At 50.0% G+C, this 23,702-nt stretch overlaps 6 protein-coding genes and 1 non-coding gene across 7 annotated transcripts; 4 read left to right on the top strand and 3 right to left on the bottom strand.

Annotated features, from left to right (window-relative positions):
- Positions 1 to 167: 167 nt before the first annotated feature.
- VE01_06775 (uncharacterized protein) lies at positions 168 to 829 on the top strand (the record flags this gene model as incomplete). The annotated part of the gene is made up of 2 exons (XM_018276215.1): positions 168 to 209; positions 284 to 829. The coding sequence occupies 2 exons, from the start codon at positions 168 to 170 to the stop codon at positions 827 to 829; spliced, it is 588 nt and encodes a 195-aa protein (XP_018129706.1).
- A 113-nt stretch (positions 830 to 942) lies between these two features.
- On the top strand, positions 943 to 2,161 carry VE01_06776 (uncharacterized protein; the record flags this gene model as incomplete). Its single annotated transcript, XM_018276216.1, has 2 exons — positions 943 to 1,301; positions 1,354 to 2,161. The coding sequence occupies 2 exons, from the start codon at positions 943 to 945 to the stop codon at positions 2,159 to 2,161; spliced, it is 1,167 nt and encodes a 388-aa protein (XP_018129730.1).
- A 1,246-nt stretch (positions 2,162 to 3,407) lies between these two features.
- On the top strand, positions 3,408 to 3,869 carry VE01_06777 (uncharacterized protein; the record flags this gene model as incomplete). Its single annotated transcript, XM_018276217.1, has 2 exons — positions 3,408 to 3,503; positions 3,561 to 3,869. The coding sequence occupies 2 exons, from the start codon at positions 3,408 to 3,410 to the stop codon at positions 3,867 to 3,869; spliced, it is 405 nt and encodes a 134-aa protein (XP_018129729.1).
- Positions 3,870 to 4,154: 285 nt separating this feature from the next.
- Positions 4,155 to 5,732, bottom strand: CBR1 (cytochrome b reductase). The gene is made up of 3 exons (XM_018276218.2): positions 5,254 to 5,732; positions 5,104 to 5,185; positions 4,155 to 5,043 (listed from the first exon to the last, which is right to left on the bottom strand). The coding sequence occupies exons 1-3, from the start codon at positions 5,414 to 5,416 to the stop codon at positions 4,338 to 4,340; spliced, it is 951 nt and encodes a 316-aa protein (XP_018129708.1). The 5' UTR covers positions 5,417 to 5,732; the 3' UTR covers positions 4,155 to 4,337.
- A 390-nt stretch (positions 5,733 to 6,122) lies between these two features.
- On the bottom strand, positions 6,123 to 6,215 carry VE01_06779 (the record flags this gene model as incomplete). Its single annotated transcript has 1 exon — positions 6,123 to 6,215. It is a non-coding gene; the product is annotated as a tRNA-Pro (tRNA).
- A 606-nt stretch (positions 6,216 to 6,821) lies between these two features.
- On the bottom strand, positions 6,822 to 7,661 carry VE01_06780 (uncharacterized protein). The gene is made up of 2 exons (XM_018276219.2): positions 7,405 to 7,661; positions 6,822 to 7,255 (listed from the first exon to the last, which is right to left on the bottom strand). The coding sequence occupies exons 1-2, from the start codon at positions 7,606 to 7,608 to the stop codon at positions 6,935 to 6,937; spliced, it is 525 nt and encodes a 174-aa protein (XP_018129821.1). The 5' UTR covers positions 7,609 to 7,661; the 3' UTR covers positions 6,822 to 6,934.
- A 135-nt stretch (positions 7,662 to 7,796) lies between these two features.
- On the top strand, positions 7,797 to 22,944 carry VE01_06781 (uncharacterized protein). The gene is made up of 2 exons (XM_018276220.2): positions 7,797 to 15,128; positions 15,190 to 22,944. The coding sequence occupies exons 1-2, from the start codon at positions 7,842 to 7,844 to the stop codon at positions 22,789 to 22,791; spliced, it is 14,889 nt and encodes a 4,962-aa protein (XP_018129822.1). The 5' UTR covers positions 7,797 to 7,841; the 3' UTR covers positions 22,792 to 22,944.
- The last annotated feature ends 758 nt before the right edge of the window (positions 22,945 to 23,702 follow it).

The raw sequence follows: 23,702 nt of genomic DNA on the forward strand, positions 1-23,702 counted from the left end.
TCACGAAACTAACGTCCACCATGTTCGACCCTCAGGTTACAACCTGATGTCGGCGACGCCAGTAGGTTATAATCACACGTTTACCTCGCATTTTCCTGCTACATACCAAGAACTACATGCCAAAAGATAACATCCACAACCCACCTCACGCTCTAGAATCAGCCACCATGTTCATTAAGAACCTCAGGAGAAAATGGTCAAGCAAACCTGTAAGTCAACAGAGCGGTTCTGCCAGAATCTGCTCTTACCCGTACTGTATTTCTCTTACTGAGACTGTTTTCAGTGTGTAGCTAGCACTGCCACTCCACAGCTGTATCTTGCTTTCTATGCACGTCTGAAGTATCCCAACACATATCACTATGCTCTCCACATCTCCTCTCCTGAAAGCGCATCCAGCCCAGCAATTCGCACTATGAAGTATCACTGCAAAAATATTATCACGGTGACCGACGGCACTGTCTCAATACCTTGGGTTTACGAGGCAGTCAAGATAGACCCAGACTCTGATCCCCGTATTGTCGTGAGGATCCTTCTGGGAGGCGTGAGCCGCATAGATCTTGTGGACTCTTTGCTTGAAGCTGTTCCAGTTGGGCAAGGCAGCAAGGAGGATTTTAATTGCGTTTCCTGGGTCAGAGATACTCTGCTTCGACTCAACCAAGTTGGAGTAATAAGTCGGGGAGACATCTCTGACTGGGATGCCGTTGAACGCACAGGCTTAGACTATGTTAATGAAAAGAAGCAGCAGGGGAGGTTTGAATCTGGCTGGAAAGGCGATATTTCCAGAGTAGCTACTTTTGACAGGACTCTGGGGCGGGAAATATATCCATAGACGATCGGCGTCACCAGAGTATCACAAATCACGTGGGGGTGAGACGCGAACTTCAATCATGAAACTCCAGCAACAGGACTATCACTACCATATCCTCACACTCAACAACAAACATGTCGGTCTCACGGCTTACCACGATTGCCCTCCTTGGGCTAATTACCGTCGCCTCGATACCATGCATTATGATACTTCACTTCCGAGTTGGCACTTTCGACCTGATGGAATCCATCTCCCAGAAAGCCCCGCACTTGCTCCTCGGTGGGCCGGCTGTGTTACGCACGGTGTACTCACACTTTGGGCCTCTGGATGCGCAACTTACCAGTCTGATACGCTTCTTCTGGCCAGTTGTCACAGGGGCAACGCCGGAGCTATCACTTTTTGGTGTCTACATGGGTGGCCAACTTCTCTCATGCTTGGCCTTAGTCCTTATTGAGGGCGAGCGTAAGGGGAATGCCTGGAGTCCCATTGGGTTGTAGGTCTTCTTATCCTTTTCATCTAGTTATAAATCTAACATTCTGTCGCAGTCCAACATTCTGGGCAACGTCGTGGGTGTTTATTCCTTTCGGGTTTGTGCAACCAATTCACAATCTCATCCACGTGCTCTTCTCGTCTCAGGGACGAGCCAAAGGAGAGGTCGATGCAAACGCAATATCCGCCAACGCAAAGCGCATAGTGCTACTTCCAGTATCGTTGACCCTCGGCTACATCATCCCTTCATTCGTGATCTGCCTCCCATCTCCAGAGGTCGTATCGCATCACGATCGCCAGGGGTTCCTCATCGCGTGGCAATTCTTTGCTATATGGACAGCTATCTCGCAGTTTATTCTAACGAGACTGGTATCCGATAATATAATCAATCGGCTCCTGGGTATTGGAGAGTCTCCTCAGAGACGGGCGGCCACAGCACTCCGTTACACGTACAATTTCGTCCTTATGGTAACAGTACTTACTCACTCTCTAATTCTAGATACCGTTCTATGCCACGCTTTCATCCCGTCCTACTTCCCTGCAACTATCGATCAGCTGCATCCGCTCCTCGTTTTCCAACCAATATCGCCTTTCTCGAATGAGAAATTGGAGGCATTTGAGCGCGGCATACTCAGCCTTCTACAGTACGATACCTACTTTGCGGGCGCTAGCTCGCTCATCTGGGCATTGTATCTGTATAGCTGCGTGAAGCCGAATGCGACGTTTGCGGGGCTGGTTGGGAAAGCTACGCTCTTTACGGTATTATTTGGGCCGTGTGGCGCTGCTCTGGCTGTTATGAAGGAGAGGGATGAGGCCGTTTTTGTGGATTCTACAGAGAGTGATACTCCAAAAAAGCAGAATTGAAGGACGGCGAGAGAGCTGGCGTCCCCTTTCACAGGAGTCCGGTGCAGTTTGATTTATAAGAGTCTAAAATTGACAGTTATCATCGTGCCATTTTTTAAGTCAAGCGCATCCCATCATCACATGGCCCATTATACGGAAGTATCGGATATCTCATCCGAAGATAGTCTCTACTGAATATAAATGGTCATGATATCCGAAATATCACCCTATCCGTAGAATCCATCTGCCACCAAAGCAATCCCCGACTTCCCGAATAAGTTCGCATATTCCCCCACAACTCCCTCACACCAGCTTCACCAGCACAGCCCATGTCGCACCTCCACGTCGTCTTAGTTTTACAGTCCATATTTAACTTCCAGGGCGCCAATAAGACCTCCCACACCCGTGTCTCATATCGCGCCAAGAACCCTACAGTATCAACGTGCACAGCCCCGCCCCGCAGATCGTCCGTCCTCCCTGCACAGCCCCACCTCACCACCAATTGCTCCTACGAGCCTCATCGTCAAACACCGTAAAAGCATTGTCAGCACCTTACCAAAGATTAATGGACTCCCATTTGTGGACTGAAAGATACGAGGGCTATTATCTCAGCATGCACAATTTCTCGTTCCTGCGGGTGGCCGTCCGCCAAGCGGCTCTAGGGGAGCTTTTTGGACCCTAGCCTAGGTCCCTACTTACATACATGGACGACAGACGCGTCACCTTCGCCCCCCGTGTGATTTTACTACTCTCTTAGTCTTCTGTGCCTCTGTACATGCCAAAGAATTGATCAATATTCCAAAGCCCGCTATCCTTTCTAACGGATACGAGGTTGCCGGTTGTCCGTTTCACAATGGCGGAGCCAATCAAGGGGATGGTTTGCCCCGAGGGGGCCGGTTCTGACGTAGTTATCCGCAGCTAAGATCTTCTGCGCAGTGCGTTTCAAAATAGAAACTCTAGCTTTGTGGATGTTGAGCTGGGTTTATAAGACGGCGTGGAAGGATGTGATGGGGGTGATTGTAATATAAGAAAACATCATCAACCCAGAACGAAACGGACCTAAGCCAAACCAAAGCAGAGTGAAGATAGGGAAGCATCATAAGCCAAGGATAAACGGATCTAAACCATAGCACGATCGGCATATTCTCCACATATCGTTGCTCTACTGAAAGCATCGAAAGTTAGCAGTAGACTTTAACTACGTCCCTCCGCTCTATCCGCGTCACTCGTTCCTCGACACTTTCCATAAATCATATTCACACCCAAAATGCATATCTCAAACCTCCTCCTCATCGCCGCCCTCCCCGCCCTCTCCCTCGCCCAATCCCTCGATTCCCTCGCCTCAGACGTCCCATTATGTGCCGTACGTCCTCCCCTCTCCAACCCCCCCGGCGCAGCATTTTGCTAACACTTTCCCCAGTTAGGACCCTTATCTATCGCCGCGGGGGAGAACAACTGTAATATGGAGGCGACGTGTCTCTGCAAGGACCAGACTTTCATTAGCTCCTTAACGAAGAAGGTGGAGGCCGCGTGCTCGAAGGCTGATTTGGATAAGGTGGTCACGCTTGCGACGAATGCGTGTCAGAGTGCGGGTGTGACGGTGGATATTCCGGTTAATAATTCGACGACTAGTTCGACGGATGCTTCGGGGTGGGGGGAGAGGTCGTCGTCGGTGAGCTGGGTGATGATGGTTGGAGTTCTGGGGTTGGCGACGCAGGCGGTGCTATAGATTGGGGGTTGGGAATTGGGAATTGGGAATGGGGTTGGGAAAGAATTATTAGGATACCAGGATACCAGGATACCAGGATACCAGGATATTAGAGGGAGCATAACTTGCATTTGGGAATAAAGGATTGCATGGGAAGGGAATATATATCAGAGCGGCCCTGCTGATTCAGGTACCGTTCACGGCAGGGAGGAGATAGACAATAGAGATCGCTAGCATTTAGCCCTCGAGGGCATATCGAGGGCATATTCACGAATAGAACCGCATATTTAGACACAAGATCGATTTGACACAATGATTGAGTTTGCAAAATAGTTAGACTTCTATATAGCTCTGTATTTTATATCCATCCCCATCTAACCCACTCGCGCACCCGCTGTAAACTAACCAACCTTTTACAAACCCCCAAATCAACCCGTCTTATCTATCCATCTATCAACCTCCATTACCATTCCATCACCCAACACCCATTTAAAACGCAAAGACCTGGTCCTCAAGCTTGCTAACCGGCTTCGCCTTGGTGAATCCCAGACCCTCAGTGGCCTTCTTCATCGCGCTAATCATAGGTGGTGGTCCGCAAAGGAGAACCTTCACATCCGCAGCCGCCTTAGGCAGGAACTTAGCAATCATCTCTGGGGTAACGAAGCCAACGCCGCCAGTCCATCCCTCAGGAGGGTTGTTAAGGACGTAGTGGACACGGAATCCCTTATCAGCCGCGGCGAGCGCATCGAGGTCCTCCTTGAGCAGGATATCCTCCACGTTGACGTTGGCGAAGAGCAGGTCGATCTCAGTGGTATCTCCAGCAGCGCGGCCGCGGATAACGGCGCGGATAACCTGGAGCATGGGGGTGATACCGGTGCCACCTGCGATCATACCGAAGTGGCGGACCATGTTGGGGGTGTAGACCATGGCGCCCTTGGGGCCCTTGACCTTGATGGTCTGTCCGACGATCAGGGAGGCCATGTACTTGGAGATGTTGCCGGTGGGATAGGACTTGATGAGCAGGTCGAAGTAGCCGGGTTGGTGGTCACCGGAGATGGGGGTGTAGGAGCGGAGGAAATCCTTGCGGATAGCCTCGCCCTCTGGGTTCGTGGTGGGGAGGTTCGCGGAGATGGAGATGTGTTGGCCGATTGGGAGGCCGAGGATCGAGTTGGGAGTTGGGAGCTTGAAGCGGTAGCTGTGGGGGGGTGGTTGTCAGTGGGGTTTTTCAAAAGGGCGTCCAGACGTGGTTACTCACATTGCGACATTGTGGGAAATGATGGTCTTCTCCTTCAGCTCGAATTCTTGGAGGGCATCGGGCCTGAGGACTGCCTTAGGATCTGCGCGGTATGTCAGTGACCATTTATCTCATGGATCTCATGTTGTGGGAAAGGGGTTGTGGACATACAGCTGTCGAAGATCTTCCATCCTGCAAGAGCTGCTGAAAGAGCAATCGCATACGGAAGCCATTCGCTCTTAACGATGAAGCAGCCGAAGATCAGAAGGCCAGAAGGGATATAAATGCCATTGATGAAGGCGGACGACGTGAACTTGCTCGCAGAGTCGGACATGGTGAGTTGAGAAGCAGGGGTTGCCTGTGACAAAATTGTTGAGAGAGAGGAAAAGGCGCGCCGTGAGTAGAATTCGCAAGTGTCGCTTCGAACTTAACGATAGCGGCGCCGGACACTATAAATCAACACAATGAGGGGTAGAAACTGCAGAAGATAGCGCGCAGTTCTTAAGTTTATACCCGTGGGGAGTGTGGGGTTGGGACGGTTTATTGTTCGGCAAGTACGTCGAAAAGCTACGAATTGGATTTCTCGGTCTGGAACCGGCGAAGCGGGGCCGGGGTATGCTAGTAGGTGTGGCCGTCAACCTTGAAGTTCGAAAATCCAAGCAAGCTTATTTATTATCATCTTCCGGAACAAAATAACTTTACGCTGGTAATCTTTTGTAATATATATATTTACACTACGTCTATGTAGATGATTGATAATCTACCTTCAGCTGTAATTCTTCAGCTGCAGCCTCAGCTTCTGTCATGTAACCTGAGAATTCTTAAAAATCCAATGCACGTGCTTATAATTGTCGGAACAGACCCCGGATCGGTTCCGACGATTATCTCACTTCATGGCTTGGTAATTAAAGACCTCGGGAAACTGGCCCCAACTTCGCAGAGAACAACCATGTGCTTGATGGCTAGCACCGGCCTTTTTGCAATATACAAAAATATAAGCATAGCTAATGTATTTCAAAGAAGAAAAATGCAAAAAGAATGGGGTCTTGCCCGAGATCGAATCGGGGACCTCTCGCAAATTGTAGCTGTAGGGTGAGCCCTAAGCGAGAATCATACCACTAGACCACAAGACCCGTTGTTGATTTATGATAGGGGTAGGCTATACGACCTTATAAGCCAAACACATGTGTAGATATAGTTGAAATCAGGTCGACTATGAAATGGCGGATGCTCATCTCGTGCCTTAACATGCCTTTTATTCAAAAGTCTGAATATTATGTGACAAGCAAAATATTTATATAAATCTAGCTTCTGTTAGAATTATGGGTACTACGTTAAATATTGACTTATTAAAGGCCTCTCGTTGTGGTGAATAAATATTAAATATTTTGGGCGATAAATAATAAAATTTATATGACAGTAAATTAGAGTTATAGCCACCATAGTTGAATACCTATGGTCCCTTGAACACCAATATAGGAACGGTAAATATAAAGGCTAACATACGTATAAACCTATATTTGTTCATTTATGAATGACTTCTCCTATGTGCTTACTTATTGGTGCGTGGGGTTGACCATGCACTGAAAAAGGTCATCGACAATTCAGTAGCGAACGTAAGACAAATTTTAATAGCCCCAATATTTCAAGAAACAGATCCTGGGACGATGCCGGGATGATATCGAAAGACATGGCAGTAGTTTAAGAAGACACCGAAATTGTGTCAAAAGAGGTTGCAGTAGTTTGAAGAGAAGTACATTTTATACACCCCTATGCTAATGGTACAATATCTTCCGCCCCGGCAATGCTTCTATCCCAACATGACGTTTCCTAGATATACAGTGGTGCCAGTTTACTCCATCGTAACCTTGGCACCAAGTCCCTTCAACAGCTCCACAATCTTGTCTGCCTCCTCCTTTGGCACGGCTTCCCTCAGCATCTTCGGTGCCGACTCAACGAACTTCTTCGAATCCACCAAGCTCAGGCCAAGCATGCTCTTGATCTCCTTAATAATCTTTGGCTTCGAGCCGGTCTCGAAAGAGTCGAGCTTGAGGTTGAAGAGGGTCTTCTCGGCTTGTACTGGTGCGGCCTCCTCCTCGACGGCGGCGGCTGGGGCTGCTGGGCCGGCGGCGGCGAAACCTCCCATTGGCATATCTGGGATGTTGAGGCGGGTCTAAGGAGGATGTGTTAGTTATATAGACCAAGTTTGAGATAATGGATGTTAATGCGCTCTGGTGGAACAGGGGAAACGGCAAAAAGTTCCCGGGGAACATGCGGTCTTCATCTGAGCCATCTCAAACGCTCGCGGAGTGTGCATCTCACCTTAAGAGTAGAGACAAGGTCGGCAGTCTCGAGAAGAGTCAATTGGCTGATCTGGTCAACGATCGTGGAGATCTTTGGGTTGGTCGCAGCCTCTGTCGAGTTCCATCGCCGTTGGGCGAGCGTCGCAGATGCAACTCTAACTCCCCCGGCGGCCCTCAAGGAGCGAACGGCACTTCTGGCCGCGAATTGGCAGGATAAAGACATCGTGGGGTGTATGAAGGAGGGCGTAATTAAGGTATCTCGTGCAGTAACAATCGACACGCGCAGCTTGAAGAAATTCGAGGTTCCGTCGGCCACTAGCGGCAATTTGGACCTGGTGGAAGCGGCCGCGTGTTGGTCCGTGCATGCGATTTTCCATCGCTCCCCAAAAAAAAGTTCAGATACAGCGGCGATAACAAACCAAACTTCGACATTGAGTCGATGCCATACCCCGCGCCATGGACGAAATTAATATGTTCAAGGGGCACGAGGCAATCCTTCAAGATGAGATTGTCTTGGGGAAATTACCCTCTGAAATTCTCAGCATAATTCGCAACGGAAGCTCTCCACGGTATCTGGATGCGATAGCTGCTGCGGGTGCGATACCACGATTGACGACAAGGGTTTTCGCACGATTCGAGAATATTTTCGCAGACACCTGTTCAAGATGGGTAGAAGGAAGACAAGGGAAAGAGCAAGATCCTGCCATAATCGAAGCTTTTGCGAGAATTCTACCGTTTGCGCCGTACCTCCACGTTTATTTGGCAAACTACACCACCAGCCAAAGTAATACCACCTCCGGCCGCGAATTACGATATTTGTCGGACGAATCCTCGAGCAATATTTCAGAACTATCAGATGCGGGACTGCAGTCGCTCTTACTTGCAGGCTTCCGACTTCTGAGGTTTGATAGGGCATTATATACTGGCTTGATATCAGCAAGTAAGATACAAAATCTATTACGACATGACAACCTGGTAGTCAGATATCTTGCCGCGAGGATACTTGCGCTGCTATTATCGGCATCTGATGCGAAGCTCGAGGAGCTATTGGCAGCTCATGTGGGCAAGAACAGCCCTGTCATGGGAGATTATGACGGGGACAATATTGATTACGGATTTCTAAGTCTCTACGAAGCCCGGAAGATAAAAGATGTTGCTGCCATGAGGCTCGCCATGCAGGCTTCTGAAAGTAGACCACAACAGCTACAACCTCAAGGACTCTCCCCACTGGTTGTCAGGTGCGGGCAGGTGCTCCTCCCTCGCCCTGATGGGACGCCCTCAAGGGGTTCGTCTCTCATTACCACAATCACAACCGCCAACAATAAAGAGGACTTTGCGCAAGCACTCCTGTCAAGTTCTCCCCTACTCATACATGGGCTTTCTGGAGCAGGCAAGACATCATTGGTTAATGACTTTGCCCGGGAGCTTGGAAAAGAGTCGACTATGGTCACACTGCATCTCAATGAGCAGACAGATGCAAAGATGTTAATTGGCATGTATGCTACAGACACAACACCGGGATCATTTACGTGGCGCGCCGGTGTATTAACCACGGCGATCCGTGAAGGTCGCTGGGTTTTTATTGAAGATCTTGATCGTGCGCCTAATGAAGTTATCAGTGTTATTTTACCATTAATAGAGAGAGGAGAGCTTTTGATACCCAGCCGAGGAGAGACGATTCGGGCGGCACCCGGATTTCGTTTGATTGCCAGCATTCGAACTTCATTGAATATGAACGGACAAGAAAATCCTCCAGCGATGCACATGCTTGGAGCAAGGTTATGGAACAGAGTTCCAGTTAAAATGCCTAGCCGGCAGGAGTTCCAAGAAATTATAAACGGCACATACCCTGTGCTTCATAAGTTTTTGCCAGGAATTATCTCGGTCTATGAGCGCCTCTATTCGTTGGCTCAAAACCCATCGTTTGCCTTGAAAAGCAAAACTTCTTTGGGACGCCCAATAAGCCCCCGCGATTTATTGAAGTGGTGCCGTCGCCTGGAAGCTACCCTACTTGCTGCAGGCTCTAAGACTGGAGAAGAGCCAATTACAGAAGGGACTAAGGATGAGATGTTTATGGAGGCTGCGGACTGCTTTGCGAGCAGCCTTCAAACCGAAGAAGCTAGAAAAACCGTCATCACAGCGATTGCAGAGGAGATGCACATCCCTCCCCAAAGAGCTGCCCACTATTTGGATAACCACGTCCCACGCCTCAACGACACGGAAACGCATCTACAGGTCGGGAGAGTCACTATCCCCAAGCGACGAACATCACACCGCGTTAGCAAACTGTCCAAGAAGACCCGGCCATTTGCCAACACCACCCACGCGAAGAGACTGCTAGAGCAAGTCGGCGTTGCCCTGAAAATGGCCGAGCCTGTCTTGCTGGTTGGCGAGACAGGTATCGGTAAAACGACTGTTATCCAACAACTTGCGGACTCACTCGGGTACAAGCTCACCGCCGTCAATCTGTCTCAGCAGAGTGAGGTCGGAGACTTGCTTGGTGGCTTCAAGCCGGTGAATGTCAGGAGTTTGGCGATTCCCTTGAAAGAGGAGTTTGATGACTTATTTGCGGCTACTGGTATTTCTGCAAGCAGAAATCAGAAATATCTCGAGTCGATAGGCAAGTGCGTTGCGAAAGGGCATTGGACTAAAGCTTCCAAATTATGGCGGGAAGCGCCGAAGATGTTCGACAGGATAGTGTCGGATCTTGAGAAGCTCGATGCTGCCAAGGCAAGAGAAGGGCCAGAGGCTCCAGTGAAAAGGAGAAAGACAGAATCAAAGCTACAGTCTTTGCTCTCTCTCAAACCTCGCTGGGAACTGTTCTCAAAGAACTTGGAGCAATTTGATGTGCAACTCTCTGGCGGCTCGAAGGGGTTTGCGTTCACATTTGTGGAGGGAAATATCGTGAAGGCTGCGAGGAATGGTGAATGGGTGTTGCTTGATGAGATCAACTTGGCATCCCCTGATACCCTAGAAAGCATTGCAGACCTCCTTCTGAGTGGTTCTGGCACCAAGCCATCCATTCTTCTTTCCGAGACGGGTGAGATAGAAAGAGTCCAGGCGCACCCGAACTTCCGCATATTTGGAGCCATGAACCCCGCTACAGATGTCGGAAAGCGGGATTTACCTATGGGCCTGCGGTCGAGGTTCACAGAGATCTACGTGGACAGCCCCGACAAGAACCTGGATGACCTCCTAGCAGTCATCAAAGTCTACCTCAAGAGCTCGAGCACCAATGATGAGCGGGCCGCCCACGATGTTGCACGCCTGTACATGAACACAAAGCGCATGGCAGATGAGAAGCAACTCGTTGACGGAGCAAGCCAAGTCCCCCACTTTAGTTTGCGTACACTTACTCGCGTATTAAGTTACGTGACTGAAATTGCTCCCTCATACGGCCTTCGTAGGGCTTTGTACGAAGGCTTTGCGATGGGATTCTTGACCCTCCTCAACCGAGAGTCTGAGAAAATGCTCGTCCCTCTTATTAACCACCACCTTCTCGATAGCCATGGAAACCCGCAAGCGCTTTTGGCGCAGACTCCTCGCCACCCAGAAGACGGCCGACAATATGTTCGATTTATGAACAATAAGAGGGACAGGCAGTATTGGATGCTTCAGGGGCGCGAAACTCCACAGGAGCAGCCGCACTACATTATCACTCCCTTTGTGGAGCGTAATATGCTCAACCTTGTTCGTGCTACATCAACAAGGCGATTCCCAGTCCTCGTCCAAGGTCCCACTTCAGCTGGTAAAACAAGTATGATCGAGTACCTTGCCAAGTTCAGTGGCAACAAGTTCGTCAGAATCAATAATCACGAACACACCGATCTTCAGGAATATCTCGGTACCTACGTCTCTGGCACCGATGGGCAATTGAAGTTCCAAGAAGGTCTTCTAGTTCAGGCACTCCGAGAGGGACACTGGATTGTGCTGGATGAACTGAACTTGGCACCAACCGATGTTCTAGAAGCACTGAACAGACTTCTCGATGACAACAGAGAGCTTCTGATTCCCGAAACGCAGGAAATTGTCCGACCCCACGAGAATTTCATGTTGTTTGCCACTCAAAACCCACCCGGTCTATATGGTGGGCGTAAAACTCTGTCCCGTGCCTTCAGAAACAGATTTTTGGAGCTTCACTTCGACGACATCCCCGAGGATGAGCTGGAGTATATCTTGGAGAACCGCAGCAAGAATACCGCTCCTTCGGACTGCAAGAGAATCGTGACGGTTTACAAGGAGCTATCAAGACTCCGCCAGTCCAGCCGATTGTTCGAGCAGAAAGACAGCTTTGCAACCCTTCGTGACCTATTCCGTTGGGCCCTCCGCAATGCCGATAATCGCGAACAGCTGGCGGCGAATGGCTATATGTTACTTGGGGAGAGGGTCCGCAAAACCGAGGAAAGGCAGGCTGTGAAGGAGATCATTGAGAAGGTTATGAAAGTCAAAATTGACCCTTCTGTCTTGTACAGTGCCGAGGCTTCACCTGAGATCCAGCTGCACAACGAAACCTCGAATGCGCAGGGTGTTGTGTGGACAGGTGCCATGCGCAGGTTATACGTACTCGTCTCGCATGCGATGCGGAATAACGAGCCTGTATTACTCGTTGGAGAGACGGGATGTGGAAAGACAACAGTCTGTCAAATGCTTGCTGAGGCATTTAGCAAAGAGCTCCATATTGTTAATGCGCATCAAAACACCGAAACCGGTGATCTGATTGGAGCACAGCGCCCGGTGAGAAACCGCGCTGCAATTCTAAAGCAGCTTGAGGATGACCTGAAGGCTGCTCTAAACGGTCTAAACTTTCAAACCGATGCCCCTCTGAAGGACGTAGAGCAGTTGACGGCCGCATACATCAGTCTCAGCGAGGAGCAGCGTGTTAGTATCCCAGACGACCTGAGGCAACGCATTTACAACGGTCAATCCAAGGCTAAGGCATTGTTCGAATGGTCTGATGGAAGCCTCGTTCAGGCAATGAGGGATGGCGAATTCTTCTTGCTGGATGAAATATCCTTGGCCGATGACTCTGTGCTTGAACGATTAAATTCGGTCCTCGAGCCACAGCGCACCATTTTACTTGCCGAAAAGGGTATAACCGACTCTTTCGTCCAAGCGACTGAGGGATTCCAATTCTTCGCAACAATGAACCCTGGTGGCGACTACGGAAAGCGTGAGCTGTCTCCGGCACTGCGCAACCGTTTTACAGAGATCTGGGTTCCCTCGCTTTCCGAGATGGAGGATGTGTTGCAGATTGTTGACTCCAAGCTGAATGCACTAACTAAGAAGTTTGCGAAGCCCATGGTTGATTTCGCTGAATGGTTCGGCAAGAAATACCGGTCGTCTTCTACACAGTCAATCTCCGTCAGAGATCTTCTGGCTTGGATCAGCTTCGTTAACGGATCGAAGCCGCAAGACCCATATTTTGCAATCCTCCATGGTGCAGCAATGGTTTACATTGATACTCTTGGTGCCAACCCAGCTGCACTACTTGCTATCAACCCGGAAAGCATTATTGAGGAGCGAGCAACTTGCCTGCAGCAACTAAGCAGCTTCCTCAACCACAACGTATCTGCAATCTACTATACCAACGTGGAGGTGAACAATAAAGAAGATGCGTTCGTTGCGTTTGGAGATTTCCAAATTCCAAAGGCAGCAGCCTCCCAGGCGGACACTGGATTCGCCTTTGATGCTCCTACCACGAAGCTCAACGCGATGCGCGTAGTCCGTGCGCTTCAAGTGCAGAAGCCAATTCTCATTGAGGGAAGCCCTGGAGTAGGAAAGACAACCCTGATTGCAGCTCTCGCAAAGGCCATCGGCAAGCCATTGACACGTATCAACTTGTCCGAGCAAACAGATCTTATGGATCTGTTTGGGTCCGATGTCCCCGTTGAGGGAGCTGAAGCTGGCAACTTCGCATGGCGCGATGCGGCTTTCCTTCAAGCAATGCAAAGAGGTGATTGGGTGCTTCTCGACGAAATGAACTTGGCATCACAATCAGTTCTTGAAGGTTTGAACGCATGTCTTGATCATCGTGGAGAAGTCTACATTTCGGAACTCGACCAGACATTCAAGCGCCACCCGAACTTCTCCGTTTTTGCGGCCCAGAACCCTCACCACCAAGGAGGTGGCCGCAAGGGCCTTCCCAGCTCCTTTGTTAACCGATTTACCGTTGTGTATGCTGACGTGTTTAGAAACGATGATTTGACGCTTATTTGCCAGCACAATTTCCCAGACATGGACAAGGCGGTTATGGCTAATATAATTGGGTTCGTATCCGCCCTAGAGCAAGAGGTTGTCTACAAGAGAAGATTTGGCTCCGAGGGAGGCCCCTGGGAGTTCAACCTCCGTGACACATTGAGATGGCTTCAATTATTAGCATCCAATGACCCTCTCACGGGTGCAGCTACCCCCGTCGACTTCTTGAACCTCATCTTCCGCCAAAGATTCCGAACGGCGAAGGACAGAGACCATGTGAACAGAATCTTCACCCAAGTCTTTGGATACGAAATTCCTTTCCGCCACCTATTCCCCAATCTCGCATCAGACGCATACCAGGTGGGTATGGCGTATCTGCCACGCAACCAGCTCATCCAAAGATACCCATTCCCGCACGAAGATGTGAGGAGGCACTACGCAGAGATCGAGTCTATCATGACATGTCTCCGTCAAAATATGCCTTGTATACTGGTCGGCCCTTCAGGTTCAGGCAAGAGCAGCCTCGTCCAGCACGTAGCTGCTGCTGCCGGAGCTGAGCTGGTGGTGTTCCCGCTGAATTCTGATATTGATACTATGGACTTGGTAGGTGGTTTCGAGCAGCTGGATCCCCAACGATCATCTGCGGCCTTCCTACAAAGTCTGTCAGTGTTCCTTGAAGGCAAAGTTTTGTCGTCCATTCCACGAGCGGTTCCAGAGGAAGCGATTGAGATACTTAGCATGTGTAAGAATCCGGATCAAGTTTCGTCCAACTATTTCGCCAAGATCCTCCAAGTATTGGTTTCCCTCTATGAGAAGACGTCACTCCCAGAGCTGGAGGGATTTTTGACTACGTGCCAACACTTTGTTGACAACCCAAACAAGATCGAAAGCGCTCGTTTCGAATGGGTTGACGGTGTTTTGGTCAAAGCCCTCGAAGAGGGAAAATGGCTCGTCCTCGATAACGCTAACTTGTGCAGCTCGTCTGTCCTCGATCGTTTGAACTCTCTGCTTGAGCCTTCTGGCTTCTTGAGTATTAACGAACATTGCGGGCCAGACGGAGAACCAAAACTTGTGAGGCCTCACCCGAACTTCCGTCTCTTCATGACGATGGATGCTCGTTTCGGTGAGCTCTCAAGAGCCATGAGAAACCGTTCTATTGAGATATTCCTTGATACTCCGATTATCTCTAGCGATTCGGAGGTTGAGTCTACAATTCCTCCTGTGCTTGAGCCATCTCAACAGCGATTTGGAAATTTGATTAAAGCCTTGGAAGCAGAAGGTCCTTCGGGACAGCTCGGCTCACTAACCAAAGTAGCATTGGACCATGTATCCACAATTGATACAGATTTGCTTCCCAGATTTGCCCAGGCAATCCAGAATGGCCTCGTCAACCCAGCGTTTATTAACGAAGAGACTGGCAGGATAATTGCTCGATACTTAGAGGCTCTTCAGCCTGGTAAAAGTCAGGGATTGGCACACGCTGTCAATCAGATGTACGACGGGCTCGCAGGAGCATTGGGTCTCCCAGAGAGCTTCAAAGAGTCACAGGTCAGTGACCTTGCCTTCAATTTTAACTGTAAAACATGTACTGATAGAATAATTAATGTAGACAATCCATACGCTTACAAACTCACCTCTGGTGCCTTTGCTTCAACATTATCCTGCCACCGCAAACCAGAGCTATTGGCTTGGCACCGTCCTTGAGCTCCAGGTGGAAGCTCTTGATGGTCAAGAGGCCCAAGAAGAACAGCTCCGCACGCTATCGACCTTAAAGCCATCCCAGATGAATCGTCTCCAGCGATCAATGGTCCGAGACCGCGTCCCATCTGTAGCGAAAGATACAACGGCCTCCATCGCAGAATTCCTTCGCGAAAGTTTACAGACATTCCACGAATTCCTACAAAATGCCCCGTCATCGGATTCGGCTGTACACAGCCGAGTTTTGAGAGAGATCATGCAATTCTGGTGGCAGACGTATAGGCTTGCCCAGACCGGAAAATTTGAAGAGGCAACATTCCAAGCGCATCTCGCTATAGGAACGGAATTGCTGTCACGGCTCGCAAAAGTGCAACCGGGCGGCATCGTGGAATTGTTCCAGAAAAGACTCAAGGACAACTTCGATTCTGGTTTCAGCTTGACTACTGGTCTGAGTATGGAGACTCTGTGGTTACAATTTAGACCACTACCAGTTTCGAGCACCGAAAAGCTAGCAATGCTCCTTGAGATGGAGGCACTGGCTGCTAAGTTCGATGCTCTCAGATGGAAGATCTCGATTTCCGTTTCAGAGCTCGCTGGAATCATGTCTGCTTTGGTCAAAGCCCATCACACCCTGCTTACAGCAGATGTTGATGGCCGCTCCCTGATTAAAACGCTGAGCACCGAACTAGAGAGGCTCGAGGCCATCGCTGGGAAAGAAACTGCTAGTGTCACTCCATTCCTCGCATCTCAATTTGAAGCTCTACGCCAATACAAGGCCCTCCAGGCCATGCACACGAAGACTTTCAGTCAAGGAGGCAACCTCGACGCTACCGACCCAGAGACTATTGTCCTTGCAAACCATTCAACTTCGTCCTTGATGCATTTGGCTTCTGCTAGCCCCTCGTCTAACCCTCTCTTCAGCACCGACTATCTGTGGGGTTCTGGAGACGGACTTCAACCAATAAGTGATTCGTTCTCTGCATCACTCATCCACAAGCTGCACAATTCGAGCGATGTCACTCTTAACTCGTTAAGACTTCTGGAGACTGAGTTGCCAATAATGGGTCGCCAGTTGATTCAAGCAAGCGCGTCCTTGAGCAGGAACCATTTCCTTGACATGGATATGTTCCTAGTTGAGCTTATGGTAGATATTGTCGGAGCTCACAGTGCAGAACTCGCTGTAAATTTCAGGGTGGCTGCAGGTGAACTTGACAGTTTGCCTATACCCTCGTCATACTCCATGGCCACATCGGCGGTTCTCCATCCAGCATCGTTCAAGTCTGTATATGAAGCAGACACCTGCCCTCCACAGCTTCAACACGTCATCAAAGAGCACTTCATGCCTGCGTTAGTGTCAATTGCAGCCGTTAAGAAACATGCGGGCAACCAGGCACAACATTCGGCGTTAGGATGGGTGCAATTTGCTGTTGGTGTTCTGGCACTCTATGTACCAGATCGATCATATGATCCCGACAAGAGGCAACGGCTGGAGCGTGAACGTCACATTGAAATGAGCCAGGCTCTTCAAACCAGACTTGGTGCACTCCAAAAATTCGAAGGCATTCTCACCAGTCAAAACTCGAACTTGAGGAGCCAGGTGTTGGAGGCAGAGATTAATGAACTGGGCGAACCCACAGAGACGCTTCAAGAAGTTTTCCGCCCTACAACTTCTGAGTTGGATCAGCTCCAAGGAGAATTCAATAACCTGTTGAACACTGTATTGTCAGCGAGACCGCATGCCTTGTTGTTCAGCCAGCTCACTTCCAGTTCTGACGACTCTATTCAGAGCTTGAAGCTCCTTCAGAGCAACGTTGTCCAGATTATCCGCCGATTTTCAGACAGGTTCCGCGCTTATGGCGATATGACAGTTCCACTTGTCAACATGCTTCGATGCCTGCAAATTGGTCTTTTCATGGCTGGTATGTCCGCAGAAGAGCCTTCGAACAATGCCCGAAACATCGTGGCTCTTAGCAAAATGACTCCGTTCCTTGGCGGTGAAGCCGAGTTCGACGACTCCAATAGCTTGGAACAACCCCTGGAAGTCCTTGGCCAGATTGCTACTATTACGAGCATTGATGGCATCGACAGTTTCGGTGACGAGCAGCGCCAAATTCTTTACAATATCTTCCACAGCTGTTTCGAACAGTGGAGCAAGCGCCTTGAGCTCGATCGCGAGGAAGCCGAAGTTAAAGGCGGACTGTACCGCTTCAAAGGTAGCTTCGAGGACGAAAATGAAGAGGACCAAGAGCAATTTAATGAGCTCTTCCCAGCTTTCGACGAAGAAGAATCTAAGCCAATTGGTGGGACAATTCACCATGCTGCTCGTGATACCGCGATTATCCTCGCAAAGCTCCATGCCGAGATCTACTTAAACAAGAGCGTTCCGGCAGAAAAGATCACGTCGTTAATACGTACGATGGCATCTCGTATCGGAACCATCTGGAACAGCGATACTTCATTGTACGGAAGCGGACAAGCCACATCTCGCGGACTAACGGAGTCACTTTTGCCTGGTGCATTGCTTCTTTTGGATGACAAAATTCAGGCCTTGAGTGCAGATACAACCACTTCCGACACCTACAACTTCTACCTAGACCCCAACCTTCCCGAGGCTCGTAAACTTGTGGGATTGATACACCAAGTCCAAGTTCGATTCCGCGAGCTTCAAGAAGTGGACGAGATCGGCCATATGCAGCCGCTCGACGATGTGCTTGTTTCGTGCAGGGAGCTTCTCGAATTCCACCACACCGAACCCATTGCAAAAATCATCACGAAGGTTGAGAAAGTTCACACCTACATGCATGAATGGCAATTTGGTGGCTGGGCGAGCCGAGTTAACTCTGCCACTGCTCTATATGACAGATTAACCCAAACAATTGTCAACTGGCGTCGCCTTGAGCTCACAACCTGGTCAAAGTTATTCGAGATGGAGGATAAGAAGTGCGATGATGACGCAAAGTCTTGGTGGTTCATTGCCTATCAGGTCGCTGTTGCTGCGCCCCTGGAGCTTTCAAGCTCGGAGGAGGAGTTAAGAACGTATGCACAAAAGCTCCTCAAAGATCTTGAGACATACTTTGCTACGGCCATTCAAGGGCAGTATGCCCAACGCCTGCAAATGATCAAGCAGCTTCAGCAGCACCTGAAGATGCTCGCCATTGACTACCCTCTCATGACAATAATCGAGAATGCCGTTTCGAGCTTCCTCGGGCTCTATTCTCGATACGAGGGACAAGTGAGCGAAAACTTGCGCAAGGGCCGTGTGTCTCTTGAGAAAGCAATGAAAGACGTTCTTCTCCTTGCTAGTTGGAAAGATACGAACATTGTGGCCCTCAGAGATAGTGCTAAGAGATCTCACCACAAGCTGTTCAAGTTGGTTCGAAAGTACAGAGCTCTGTTGAGTCAACCAATGGAGATAGTTTTGAAGCAAGGATTGCCAGAAGAGCAGGATGGCACAATCGGAAACGTTGTCGTTGCGAACCACAAGGCTCTTGTAACTGTCGACAAATCTGCGTTGGCCCTTTGCGAGGCCCAAGTTCCACACTGGGCCAAGAAGAGCCCGCGATATATCAATATCTCCAAGACCGTGGGAATGATGGATGATGCTTCTCAAATACCCGAAGACACTCTTAATGTCTCGGAATACATCGACTCTTTCCTTGATAATATCGTCACTACAGCAGCGCAGCTTCAAAAGGCCACACCCTCCGTTCTCACAGAAGAGAACAAAGTGACCGTCAAGCATTTGAAGACAAGAAAGCGCAAGCTATTTGCTGAGACCCTCAAAGAGTTGCGCGAAATGGGTATCAGACACAACCTGGGCACTGCCGCCCTTGCACAGCAAGATTCCCTTTCGGTCGTCTTGGCTAACGCTGACAACTTGCCTCAATCGGATGCCTTCGACTTCTCTGGAATCAATTATTACTACAGCCAAACATTGGACTTGGTTCCTCGTGCTAGACTCGCGACAAGAGGGCACAATGAAGACTTGAGTCTCGCGGAAGTCGCTCGCAGCTCTGGGCTGCTCGAAGGTCTACTTCAAGTCGTGATCCAACAGAGAAACGCACTCGCGCAGGCTGTTTCCGACTCCGTGGCCATTGGCGAATCTATTAAGCAAGCTACCGGTCTTTGGTCTGGAGGCCAATACGACATCGCAAGTGTCCTATCCTCTACTGCGTATGAGCCTTCTCTGAAATGGCTGCCAAGTATTCTACGAGTCGCCTTGGGCTTGCTTAAGACACACAACAGACTCGGCAGCGAGACCAACTCTGATGTCGACGAGGTCTTAGTCCTATGGATTGAAAAGTTTGACATCTTCCGCCAAACCTACAACCGCCTCCCGGTACTGCCCAGTGGCCTTCAATCTTCCAGCCATATTGAGCTGGAAACCGAGGTTCACGACGCGATTAAGGGTCTGCGGGTCAATATCGAGTTCTTAAAGACAACGCATCCTCATCTGGACTATATCCTCCACCAGATTCTACCATGGACAGCAACAGAATCCGTGATTGTTGAGGAGATCGGCAACGGCGCTGATATCCCGGCCCTTGATAAGAACATATCGAAGATCTGCGATTCGATTCTTGTTGCAGTTGAGAAACTATCAAAGTCTATCACCACAATGCCAACTTCAACAGAAGATCCTCTATGGCTTACGAACAACGACATCAGCCTTCGTAACAATTTTACGTTCCTGCACAGCACCGAGATCAACCAACAGATCAACGAAGCTTTCACGCTGTTGAAGTCATTGGATCTCAGCGACCCCCAGGTCAGCCGCGTTGCTGGAGCCATGTTCGCCGTCACTCTGCCTATTGTGGAGCAATATTTCAATATTCTCCAGCAATCCATTGCGAGATATGCCCAGCTCAACCGAGCGACCTGCAAAATGACTTATATTCTAGCAAAGACCTTCATCCAGATTGCAACTCAAGGGTTCTGCACTCCTGCGGAGAAATCAGATTCTCAGGAAGGCAAGACCGACAAACTGGAAGGTGGAACAGGACTTGGTGAAGGCGAGGGTGCAGATGATATTAGCAAGGATATTCAAGAGGACGAAGATCTTACGGAGTTGGCCGAGGAGCCCAACAAGGGAGACAGGGAGGATGACATCGAGGACGAGAAGGATGCAGTGGATATGGCAGATGCGGATATGGAAGGTGAAATGGGTGAAGCTGAGGAGAAGGGTGAAGATGAAGAAGGATCTGGTGATGAGGATGACAAGGACGATATTGAAGAAGAAACCGGGGATGTTGATGATTTAGATCCAAATGCTGTGGATGAGAAGATGTGGGATGGAGATGGAGAGAAAGCTGACAAAGATCAGGAGGGAGATGATTCGAAGGGCGAGCAGAATAAGGACGAACAAGTTGCCGCTACGGAGAATGACAAGCCGGCCCCTGAACAGAAGGAGGGAGAGGGAGAGGAAGAGGAAGAAGAGGTTGGAGCTGAGCAGGGCGAGGAGGTGACGCAGCAAGATGATGTTGAGAAACATGATCCGCATGCTGATGATGGCGATGCACTTGATTTGCCGGATGACATGGATTTGGATGGAGAAGATGAAGAAGGGAAGGAAATGAATAACGAGGATGATGGCATGGAAGATCTCTCAGATGTTGAAGGTGAGGATCAGGAAGGTGATGAGGTTGACGAGAGTGACGATAAAAACATGGATGGCGAAGACGCGGAGGGCCAAGAGGATCAGGATATGGGAGATGATCTGGACGTGATCGACCTCGATGAGAAGGATGAGGAGGGCGAAGGAGAAGACACCAATGAGGCGGGTGAGAAGGCCGAAGGTGAAGATGCGGAGGAGGAGCCTGAGACGCAAGAGAACCTTCTACGTGATCACGACGAGGACGCTAAGGCAGATGACGAGAACGTAATTCCAAGCGAAGCGCAGGGTGTTGGGGAAGATCAAGAAGATAACAACAACGCCGACGACAATAAGGAGTCATCCAGCAAAGCCCAGAGGGAGGATGGCGGCGGAGGTGGCGACGCCTCTGAACAGAAAGATGCAGCTGCAGAGGAAGGCGAAAATGGCAGACAGGCACAAGGCGAGGCACCTACGTCGAACGACGAGACACAGGACGCCGCCGATGCCCAGCCATTCAAGAAGCTTGGTGATGCCCTGGAGAACTGGCATCGCCAGCAAACAAAGATTCGCGACGCTCCCCAGTCACAAGAGAAGGGACAGGACCAACCAATGGATACTGAGAACGAAACGTCCGAGTTCCAGCATCTTCAAGACGAGGAAGCGGAGGAGGATTCTACGCAAGCTCTTGGAACTGCTACGGAGGATCAAGCCCATGCGGTTGATGAGTCAATGGCCATAGACATGGAAACCAAAGAGATGCCAGAGGCTTTCCAGCCCGATGAAGTTGAGCAGGACGATGTCGACCACGATGATGCTATGGATATCGAGGACGCTGAAGCACAGCCAGAGTCAACAGACGCCTACGAAGGCCGTGCCGGAGCCGCAATTCACCAAGCCAAGGAAGATCGCGAGCCAGAGAAATATGTTCCCCAACAGCCGACCGATATCGATGATGATGTCGAGGAGGTGGACAGAGAGCTAGATGCAACCCACATCGATGATTCCGGAGCCGTTGAACTCTCCCGCGACTCCGCTTCTGCGCGCCAACTATGGACCGACTACGAGGCCTCTACCCGCGACCTATCTCTCTCTCTCACCGAGCAACTCCGTCTCATCCTCGCCCCCACACTAGCTACCAAGATGCGCGGCGACTTCCGCACCGGCAAACGCCTAAACATCAAACGTATCATCCCCTACATCGCCTCCTCCTTCAAGCGCGACAAGATCTGGATGCGCCGCTCTGTCCCCTCCAAGCGCTCCTACCAAATCATGCTCGCCGTCGACGACTCCAAGTCGATGGGCGAATCCGGCTCCGGCGCGCTAGCCTTCGAGACGCTCGCCATGGTCTCGAAGTCCCTCAGCATGCTCGAGGTCGGCGAGATCTGCGTGCTCGGCTTCGGCGACAGCGTCAAGGTGGCGCACGATTTCGATACACCGTTCTCTGCTGACGCGGGACCGCGCGTGTTTCAGAACTTTGGGTTCGAGCAGGCGCGCACGGATGTGACGAGGTTGGTGAGGGAGTCGATTGAGTTGTTCCGTGCGGCGAGGGCGAAGGCGTCGAATGCGCCGGCGGATTTGTGGCAGTTGGAGCTGATTATTTCGGATGGGGTTTGTGATTCTAGCGAGCATGAGCCGATTCGAAGATTGCTGCGTGAGGCGATTGAGGAGAGGATTATGATTGTGTTCATTATTGTGGATGATGTGAGGAATAAGAAGAAGGGAGAGAGTGTTATGGATCTGAAGGAGGCCAAGTTTGTCAAGGATGAGTATACGGGTACCTCGAACGTCAAGATTGAGAGGTACTTGGATACGTTCCCATTCCAGTACTACCTTGTGGTGGGAGATGTCAAGGAGTTGCCTGGTGTGTTAGCAACGTTGTTGAGGCAGTGGTTTGCTGAGGTCGCGGATTCATCTGGTTGATGACGTGGTAGAGTGAATATTTTGATTGTTGGCGTATATAAAAATGGGCGCGTTGCATTGCATGGCGTTTGAGGGGATATTGGAGAGCGATTTATTTGTTGGAGTACATAGTGCAGCTGCAAAGTCATTAGATAGGATAGCATTGAATTTCGCAGTTATTCACAGATCTGTGTCATGCATATTTCGTTATCATGTTGGGAAGAGGCGCTGTGATTTTGCAGTTATTCACATATTAATATTGTGCATCTTTCGCCACCATGTTGGGAAAGAGGCGTTGAGATGTCGCATTAACTCCCAGAATGCTTCTTCCCTGTGCCTCTTTCGTCATCATGTTTGGAAGAGGTGTTGCGATTTGGCATTGACTTCCCCAGATGTTTCCCCGCAAGTTATCCATTCAACATCTAGACCGGCTCTCAGCCGTGAATTACGGCTTCCCATTTTGGCTATCCCGAGAATCCTAACTCTCACCACGAAATCAGGTATTGCACATGCATACTTCATGTTTTGACAGTGAAGGGGCCCTGCCCGTTGCTGAAAGATCAACGGAAACTCCCATAACACGCACGTTCAAAACAGCTCTTCCCCACCTCTTGACCCCGCATGGCCCATAAAATCATGAAAACTGGTCACCAACAACGCTCTCGTTTCTCCAAATTTCCCTTGCGCGGCGACAAAAGGGGCAAGGTGAGAAATCCTCAATCTCTAGCCCGGAGTTCAGCCGCGGCCATTCCTGGACCGCGGCGCTACTCCCAATGGAGTACTCCTGAGATCCGGTAGCGCCGCAGTACCGGTAGTTGGAAGGCTTAGTCTCACCCTAACTACCACCAAACTCGCACCAACAGGCACCAAGAGCCACCAAGATCGGACCGGCGGCTCTTGGTACGGAAGCTATTTTCGTATAGGATCTACGT

This window comes from Pseudogymnoascus verrucosus (genome assembly GCF_001662655.1).
Source record: "Pseudogymnoascus verrucosus strain UAMH 10579 unplaced genomic scaffold scaffold_26, whole genome shotgun sequence".
NCBI lineage: Eukaryota > Fungi > Ascomycota > Leotiomycetes > Thelebolales > Thelebolaceae > Pseudogymnoascus > Pseudogymnoascus verrucosus.